Raw genomic sequence first — 9,706 nt, 5'->3', positions numbered from 1 at the left:
CAAACAATCAAACAGACTTAAATTGAAAACTCAATAATATCTAAACGAACCAAGCTCAAGTTCATAAAAAGGAAATCAAGTCAAGCTTGAATAATTATTTTAATGGCTTGATTCATTTTAAGCTAATCTTGGCTCGGCTTAGCTCGATAACCTTATCAGATAAACTTGAATAACACAAAGCTTGACTTGACTTAGCTTATTTATAGCCGTAAGAAAGGCAATGAAAGCATAAAGAAGATAAAAATAGCTTACTAAAAAAATCATAATCAATAAAGGAAAACTCAAAAAATAGAAACTAAATACTAATTCATATATGAAAAATTGATTATTTTCCTCCTTATGAATATTATAATACATAAACTTTTTAAAAATTATATAATTTTTAGGGAAGACAAATGGAATTTATTATTTTACATGTTAAATTATCAATATTTTATTACTCATGAAGAACTAGTGATATTTACATTGATTCATATTGTAAATTTAATATGCATACTATTAAGTAAACTTAATCAAATATATATATAACCTTATTTTTTTCTTAAAAAAAATCTAATCTCCCATCCATTCTACTTCATCTCTTTCTCAAAGAGTTTCCATCATCGTCATCCGTCTTAGCATTTCATCAAATAACGACCAGTTAAAAAATAAAATCATCCTAAAACATACAAAGTTCACATCTTTAATTTGAAAAAAAAAAATTACTTTGCTATCAGAAATAAACTAACACTCATACTTTGCCATCAGAAATAAACTAACACTCATACGATCGGAGTCACCCTTCGATGAAGAATCGACGAAGTCATTCTCATCTTTTGGAAGCGCTCATTTTTTCCTCCTGTGATCGACTTCTCTGACTCATCGGGTTTTACCTCTAACAATAATAAGAACTTAAAAAAAAAAAAAAAAAAAAAGAGACCAAATGTTGAAAAAAATATATAACATAACGATATAGGGATCATGCAAAGAGAGTGGACGGAATTGGGATGGAATGGTGAGGAAAGCTCACCCCTGGTATTCCTTTTAAAATCGACGGAGTTCAGTACAATGAATTGATCCAAAGCTTAGGTCTTTTTATGTTGCAGGACAGAGGCGAAGGGATGACAATGAACAACCGCCACCGGTGCTATGACGATGGAGGAAACGGAGCTGAAAAAGGAGGGTCGAGAGATTAAAGTTTAAAAATAAAATAAAATAAAAAAGAAGAAAGGGATTATGGGAAAGAAAACAAGAAGAGCTACGGGATTTGGACAATTTAAAAATGAGCTACGTTTGTTTTGTTTTTTTAAGGTAATATGTACAACCAACTAAGTTGTTTGATAAATTGTCATTTCATTAATGTTTAATTTTTTTAATATTTTTTATTTTACTTTCAAAGGTGCTTTCTGAGAAATTTAATAGTAATTTAAAAAAATGTAGTAGTACTTTAATTATAAACAATGCTTTTTTTAATGATAAAATAAAAATATTTAAAATGAATTTTAAATATAAAATTTTGATAATTATGGCCACGCCAAGCGCCAACAAAATTAAACAATGTATAAAAAAACAACGAGATTCAAACTAAATAGTTAACATGGAGAGTTTGAGGTGTCTTTACAAGTAAATGAGGAATATTGCTTGCCTATTTACAAGTAATAATGCTATTTTACCTTTGATTCTACTAGATAACAACAAAAAGATGGTTTGAAGAGCTTTACATTCTTATTATCAAACCTCCTCATAACTCGAACATAGCTCAAAATTGCGATGGTCGTTGAGCTTCATGATCGCATCCACGTCTTCATTGAGTGAACAAAAGATGGGTTGAAGAGCTTTACATTCTTAGCTTTACTCTGGAGTTCCCAACAATAGTTGCGTGGTCACGATACAAGGATTCCCGTCGCACAAAGAGCGCGTAAAGCAGCTCATTCCAAGCATCTGGGACACCAGGTAAGCACCAGTGGCTGCAGTCCTGCCTGTGAAGAGGTGGCCGAGAAGAACTGAGGTAATAGATCGATAAATGCCCATCTTTTCTTGGGACTGTCATTCGTGTCACATTGAGTAGCTCGAGTTCTAGTTCGGTCGCGGTAGAATTCTTCGGCATCACATTCTGAAATGGTTTCAGGAAATGTAGCCATGGTTTCAGTGATAGCTGGTGTCCTGACTCTGGTAGAGTTTCTAAGTGGCAATTCCCTCCTGTTCTCCAGTTACCACCTCTGCACAAAGCAATGTAGCATTTCACAAATCTTAGTATTGCAATCTGTGCTACGATAACCCCTAATTGTTTGAGGTAAAGGAAGATAATGATTTCATAATTCACAACCTTCTTAGAATGCTCGGTAGTTGGAGAAAAATGACGATCGAATTCTTTCATAAAAGAAACTACAGTTAGTCGCATTGTTTGTTTAATTCAAGAATAGATTTGAGCACTTATATGACAATCCTTGAGCAGTTAATGGTGAGACAAAAGAAAAGCGATAGAGTGAAGAACACAAACTAATCGGTTGATTACCTGAAATGAACCGGAGCATATGTTCGAAACATGACTTGTGTCTTACTTCTATTGACTTCTTTGCGAATCCACTGAAACAAAGTCTGAATTGTCATCTGATAAGCATCATCCACACTCATATTCATCTTCACTTGATTTCCTTCTCGAAAATAGCAACCCCTAAAAACATTCAAAGTTTTATCAAATGAACATGATAAAAATAAGTCACAATGCTGCATATTCCTAAGGTAGAAACAAGAAACCGAAACATGTGTATCGGAGCCTAAATTTGATTAAATGATTACTCTCTTATCGTCTTCTCATAGTTCCACCAGTGCCCAGTGTTGAAGACAAGAATGTTGGCATCCTTCCATCTATTTGATGTCCAATCCAACACATCCAGTCTCAGCGTGGTCTTCACTTTTCCGGCCGTGCCAACCGGAGCACGAGTCCTTGGCACGAGAAATGGTGATCTATAATACTCCACGGTGCAGTTGTAATCCTCAAATTTAAACACTAGGAAGCCTGTATGCTTCGTTATCGGGCTTCTGTTTACTTCATAGATTGAGCTCTTGTTTGGAACAGCCATCGAGAGCATGCACAAGAGAGACTCCCACTGATTTCTTCCAATTGAATCACCCACAAAAACTAGTCTTCGGTTCCTTAGCTTCTCCAGCATAGTTTTGGAATCAAATCTAGACAAACAAATAAGATACAAGGAATTCAGAAAGCGGTTTGATAACTTCAGATCCTTTCTTCATGCAAACAAAGCCTACTTCTACAGATGACTAAATTCCAAGTAAAATAGAGGAAAGTTAGAAGAGAAGCAAGAACTTCATATACATTCATTGAATTTCAAAAGTCATTGCAATTGAATTCAAGTTCAAAAGTACAAAATAGAGAATGCAATTCTGGATTATCGTACGGAAACCACACGGTTATTAGGGCATTTCCAATGGTTAGAGCTCTATATGTCACCTCAATGCCACATCAAAAACATAAAAATCTATCACAATCAAAAAATCTTCCTATAAATTTTTTGTGGATCCTACTGGTCCTACCCATATCGTTAATTTTGAGATGAAATAGCAGATTTAAAATTTTCTTTTATGCTCTTAAACTACAAGCCTCAAACCCTTACATCAATAATGGTTAGAGTTTTTTTTCCCTTCAACTTTTTCATTTCACAAACCTCATCTATCCAGGGAAAAGACATGGCTGACCTTGGGAGATGGCAGCGAGTGGGCTGCCACCGCCACTTGGTGTACATCCGGTCGGGCCTCCCGTTCTCAGAGCAGCGGAATCCGTCGTCCAAGAACGGGCAGGCGGCCGAGTCGTAGAGGGGGTAGTCTTCGTCCCACACCCACTCCCCCTCGAACCAATCGCACTTCCAGCCGCTACCGTCGCCGCCAGCCGCCGCCGCCACGCTCTCGCCCCGCACGAGACCGTAGTGATCGGAGCGCGCGAAACGAAGCAGAAAAACGGCGATGAGGGAGAAGCTCGCGAATAACATCCCCCAAAGCGCCACGCGCTCGAAGGACTTCACCCGCCTACCAAACAGCTTCACCGCGTCAGAGCTCGCCATGCCACCGCCCACGCCGCCGTCGGAGCTCGCGGCGTCCGCGGAAGCATCGAGAGGGCGAAGGAAGAAAAAAGCAAAAAATGAAAATAATAATTATGGAAGGGCGCGGCTGCTGGGAGAAGCAAAATGAAAGGCGGACGTTGATGGGACCCACGCTGGAGGGGAGTTTAAAGTCGGGTAAAAAGCGGGTACATTATAGACGAGTAGAAGCCGAAGGAGAACTACCGGTCCTATGTAGCACTAAAAAAAGTTGACTTTGTGTTTAATTTTTCAACGTGGCAATATAGATGAAACTCGAACCCAATCACGAATGGTAGGTTGCAGTTTTTTTATTTTTATATTTTAAAATTTTGAATTAGGCTCACATGTGGATACTATTATTATAATAATAATAATAAAAATAATAAAAACAAAAACTTTAGCGATCATCCAATTAAGTTAAAAAATTAATAATAACAATAAGACTGTGTATAATAGATCTTTCATTCATAGTTATATGATATTACAAATAAAATCATCCTTATCTAACTTGATTTACTTAAAAGTTGTTTAGGATATAGTGATCAAACCGCTACTTACGCGAATCCATCAATATTTGAAGAGTTTTATCGAGCTCTTTTCTCCTGACCTTTGTTTCAACTCTCTATATATGTTCATCATTGCTTGAGATAGACATTATAATTGTCTCAATTGCTATCTCCTCTCAACTCACATTACAATGTCAAGCTGCTCGGGCGATGCTTTTTCTTCGTTCGACATGGGTGAATTGAAGGCTCATCTCCCGCAACAGTAAATGCGTCTAAATTGATTTTGTATTCGTTGATTTTATTTTTCTATCGACATTTGCACAACTTGTTCGCTTCATATTCTTTAGGAGAAAGAGGAAAGGGTTATCGGAGTACTACTCCGGTGTATCTAAGTCGTTTATGTGCATTGCTGATGCAAAGTGTATTGACGATCTAAAGAAGATGGATAAAATTTCAGAGAGCAAGAGGAGAAAGTATCTAGATCGGCGCAGAGGGACAAACCATTCCCTCGCGTCTTGTAGCACCAATATGAGCTAAATGAGCATGTAGAATATTCAATTCTTGATGAGATATATATATATATATATATATAGATCTATTTTTGTATGATATGATTGGAAATATAATCAAAGTTTTACTTTAATCTAATTGCATTTTGTTGGATTAATGGATTGATTTAATATATATATATATATATATATACTGTGTGTTAGTTAGCATGTGATTTTGAGAGACTAACTGGTGGTAGTTGTATTTGTGTGGATACCACTAAAGGTATAAACATATTGATCGCCCTTAGGTTAACCCGACTCTCCATATTCACAATAGTTTTATGCATTAAGAGGTAAAATCCTGTACCAACGATATACTTAGAACTCGCATGGATCTTCAGTGGATTACCTATTTTGCTGTATTTATTGTTTAATTTTACTACATAACCCAACAAGTATAATCATCAAAATCTACTAAAAGAATTTACTTCATATGCAAGGATAGTGATAAAAAGAAGAGGGGTCGGGGAAGATTTGATAGGAGCAAAACAAAACGATGGGAGGAAAAGATCAAGAAGGGATGAAACACCGGGAGGTAGAAATTGTTGAGATTGAAAAGTAAGATCAAGAAGCTAGAAGTCAATACATGAATTTGTTGGATATTATCTCGCTATTTGATGGGTGTACACGTTATTTTGTAACACACGGATTTATGTCATTGTGGAACAAACTCATTGAGTGATTTAATTAAGGTTAATTGTGAGTTTGTGTTATTGGACGTGGATTTGCATGTGTAAAGTCCGTTAATCGATTTTATTATTATCGATAAGTCGATAAGAGAAGAGCCACCATGTGTGTCAAGAAAAATACAAATCTATCAAATGTGTTCCGAACTCATAGATCGGAACACCAAACAAAAAAAGCTTAATTAGTCACGACAAAAGGCCTTGAGAAGTAAAGCCCGATCGACATCGCCCTATGCAATTCGATAGAAGTTAACTCCCAAGGGAAACATTTTTCGACTTCTAACACAAATACCGATCGACGAAGTGAAGGGAGATGCACAGACTCTGTCATAACCTAAAGACTCTTCCCTTTTGTATCATGGTACAAGCTGCAGCCTTCAGCTTTACTTCCCCCAAACCATGCATGGGAACCGGGAAGAGGTGGAAGATATGAGTGTTGTCCCCCGCCACAAGGGTCAGGGGTCCCCTTTGTCTTCCTCCAAACTGATGAAGAAGTTAAATGATAGGGAGGTCAATAAGGGATCTATGATCTTGACTCGGTTAACATATAGTCCACGTAATGCCTCCTTCACTCAGTTAACATAGACTCCACGTAGCATGCCTATGACTTGATCAACATGACTTAGTCAACAGGGATCCGAGTCAGTTAGAGTTTCAAATCACGCCTGGGGTTAAGTTGGATGGGGTTGTGTTGACTTTAGGAGAACTCGGTGGTACTTACCAAGAGCTCGAGAACGTTAATGTTGAGCTTGATGGTACTTAGCAAAGAGGGAGTTGGTTCGCCGTGCCCGATTTGTTATGAGCCAGCCTGATTGAAGACGTCAGATCAAGTAGCAAAAGACGATCCACCGAGAGTCGACTCATCTCTCATATTCAACCCAGATCATTAATCATGCGCATCTACACAGCCAAACCAGGAAAGATCTCGGTCACAGTCGGAATATCAATGTTGTTTACTTCAACTTAGCTAGTTTTCCTTGCTTATTGTTACAGACATTACGACTTATAAGTAGTAAACTTATCGATATCTTTCTTGGATGTTTTAGCATCAGAGCCATGAGATACAGCTGAAGCACTGGCCTCATGAGGATGGCCTAAACACTATAAACTAAACACAAGGAATTAAAGAGCAAGGAACACAGTTGATGATGAAGATAACAGATCATGAAGCAACAAGCCACACACCAAACGAACATTTTTTGCTGTCTTTCACATAACCGAGCAGCTGTTGGGGTTCTCATCGCTGAACATGGAGTACTGCTCCCCGTGGGGATACGGCGGCGGCGGAGGGGCATAGACCGGTCGGCCGTAGCCTTGGCCGTACCCGTATCCCATTTGCATCGGTGGGTAAGCCGGCGGTTGCCGGTCCGGTCCGTTCATCATCATCAGCCTCTGTTGCTGCTGCAGCTGCTGCTGGTGCTGCATCAGTGCCTGCAGGTATTGCTGCTGCTGGTAAGGGTTTCCACCGGCCATCATCATCTCCGGCGGCACTGCCCCGGGCGGGAAGTAGCCCGGATGGGCCATGCCTCCGGCGGAGGGCAAACTTCCCATTTGGTGGCCCATCATCGTGTTGGGCTGGCCTATCGGAAGGCCCCTTCCTAATCCGCCACCGCCGCCGCCCTTGTTTGGCGGTGGATTGCCATGGTTACCTTGAGCCCCACCCTTGTTCTTGATCTCGTCGGCTCCATGGCTTTTTCTACCGCCACCATTGACTTGGTTTGGGTTTCCGCCACCGCCATTTTTACCTCCTCCACCGCCGCCGCCGCCGCCATTTTTGCCTCCCACGGCCTTGTTAATCACCTGAAGCAGATCTCCTCCCTTTCCACCACCACCTTTCTTGCCTTGTGCATTAGGCTGATTGAAGTTCGCCATGGGAGAAGGCTTCATGTCGTCGAAGTCGTCGAAGTCCTCATCGTCGTCCTCGTCGTCGAAGTCATCGTCCTCGTCGTCGTCGAAGTCGCTTCCGCCGTCAAAATCCCCCTTGGGGTGGAGATCGAACTTGACCTTCTTGCCATCGTCCTTCCTGAAAGGCAGCTTGAGGTCCTTCAAGCTGGGAAATTTCAAATCTTTGAGCCCCTTTCCCTGCCCTTGCTGCTGCTGAAACTTTTGTTCCTTGATTCCGCCGCCGCCCTTTTGCGGCTTCTGCTGCCCCTTGGCATGCTCAAGCTGAGCCTTCTGGAGCATGCCGGGGAGGTTCTGGTGCTGCTTTCCTCCTCCCTTGGCAGGCCAAAGCTCTGCATTTTTGCCAGCCTTGTTGAGCTTCTTGATGAGAGTAACCGGATCCACACTCCCCGTCACTGTAACCTTCTTCTCCTCCGCATCTAATGTCACAGTGTACACCCCTAAACAAGATCAAAAATCAGTGGACGAAACCTTTGAAAAATACAAAGAAAAAGAACAATACATTCATCAACAAAAAAAAAATACCTTCAATCTTGAGGAGCACTCTTCTTACTTTTTTCTTACAGCCATCGCAGCAAATGTTCAGCTTCAGAACACACGTCTGCCAAGAAAACACGAAACATTGTGAATCTCCACAGGAACAAGAAAAGAAAAAGGCAAAAGAAGCCTTTTTTTTTAATGGAATTGAGTTCAGAGCAAGTAAAGAAAGCAAACCTGGAGCTTTAGGAACTTGTTGGCTTCTTCTTTGCTCATTGTCTGTGCAGGGGGGAAGGAAGAGCTTGAGAGAGAGTTGCTAAGAAGTGGGCAGAAGGTTTAGGTGAGGGAGATTTGTGTAGGTTCTTGAGCCTTAGGGTTGCATTATTTAATGGCAGTGTGTGACCGTGTGGGGGAAGGTGAGAGGGAGAGGGAGAGGGAGAGAGGGGCTGATTAATAATATATTGTGGTGCATGCAGCAAAAGCAGTGGTAAGACTGCCAGCTTTTCTTCTTCTTGTTTATTTTTGCTTGTTTTTTTAATGATTTTATCTATTTTTAGATCTTTTAAACTGGTATGTATGTTTTACTTTTAACTTTAATGACTGATTTATCGGTCTACAAGTTGACGCCAGCTGAAATCATGATCCCAGCGAAGGGATGTCCCCACGGGGTTTCATTTAGAAGTGCCGAGATTAATTTGGGCGGATTTTTTTTTTTAAAATCTATATCTTAATATTTATGGTAGACTATAAATTAATCCTTTAATTTATTTTTCTATATATAATTTAATTTTCAATCTAACTTATCAAAATTATAACGTGGACAATTATAACTTGTTAAAAAAAATATTATTTATCAATTCAATCATATTTATTTAAATTTGATCCGAATTATTTCAATTTTGTTACATTCACTTCAATAAAGTTGTAACAAATATAAACATAGCTTCTATGATCTTAGCAATTGTTACTATAGTTATTTTCATGCTGGGACAATTATGAATAATAATTACTTCAACTGCTATAATTAGAGTAGTTATAATTGTATTTGCTATAATTATAACAACTATGGATAAACAATGTTGAAATTAAATGATTTTAATTGAAATAATTTTAAGTGAGTTTAATAAATTTAACCATAAAAAAAAATTAATTGTGTTCTGCGACATAATAAAAGTGTTTTTAAAAATGAAAAATGTGATGGACGTCTTTTTATCATTATGGCTTTGATATCATATAATTATCTTCCATAATCAAGAATTAAAACTAATTAGTATTTTATAATTGAACACCAAAAACCAAGAGCATTTTTTTGGGGATAAATACTATAAAAATGAATTTTATTGGGCAAAAATAAAAAACACGTACATCCCTTATTTCATTATCATAAAAATGATATCTCATTTTAAAAACGTCAAAAATATTTTTTATATTTTAAAAGTACTCTAATTTCAACTTATTTTAATAGATTTAATCAATACTATTACAATTTGATTAAAGTTGCTCTTAGT

At 38.5% G+C, this 9,706-nt stretch overlaps 2 protein-coding genes across 2 annotated transcripts; both read right to left on the bottom strand.

Moving 5' to 3' along the window:
* Window positions 1-1,541: 1,541 nt before the first annotated feature.
* On the bottom strand, window positions 1,542-4,148 carry LOC122051369 (protein trichome birefringence-like 10). The gene is made up of 4 exons (XM_042612476.1): window positions 3,697-4,148; window positions 2,779-3,168; window positions 2,495-2,653; window positions 1,542-2,198 (listed from the first exon to the last, which is right to left on the bottom strand). The coding sequence occupies exons 1-4, from the start codon at window positions 4,056-4,058 to the stop codon at window positions 1,817-1,819; spliced, it is 1,293 nt and encodes a 430-aa protein (XP_042468410.1). The 5' UTR covers window positions 4,059-4,148; the 3' UTR covers window positions 1,542-1,816.
* A 2,603-nt stretch (window positions 4,149-6,751) lies between these two features.
* Window positions 6,752-8,654, bottom strand: LOC122051368 (heavy metal-associated isoprenylated plant protein 32-like). Its single transcript, XM_042612475.1, has 3 exons — window positions 8,436-8,654; window positions 8,247-8,322; window positions 6,752-8,161 (listed from the first exon to the last, which is right to left on the bottom strand). Exons 1-3 carry the CDS (start codon window positions 8,472-8,474, stop codon window positions 7,029-7,031), a joined length of 1,248 nt encoding a protein of 415 aa, XP_042468409.1. The 5' UTR covers window positions 8,475-8,654; the 3' UTR covers window positions 6,752-7,028.
* Window positions 8,655-9,706: the final 1,052 nt, after the last annotated feature.

The sequence above is a fragment of the Zingiber officinale genome, chromosome 3A, assembly GCF_018446385.1.
Source record: "Zingiber officinale cultivar Zhangliang chromosome 3A, Zo_v1.1, whole genome shotgun sequence".
NCBI lineage: Eukaryota > Viridiplantae > Streptophyta > Magnoliopsida > Zingiberales > Zingiberaceae > Zingiber > Zingiber officinale.
Note: the sequence above shows the minus strand (reverse complement) of the source record. Positions and strands in the feature narration are given on the sequence as shown.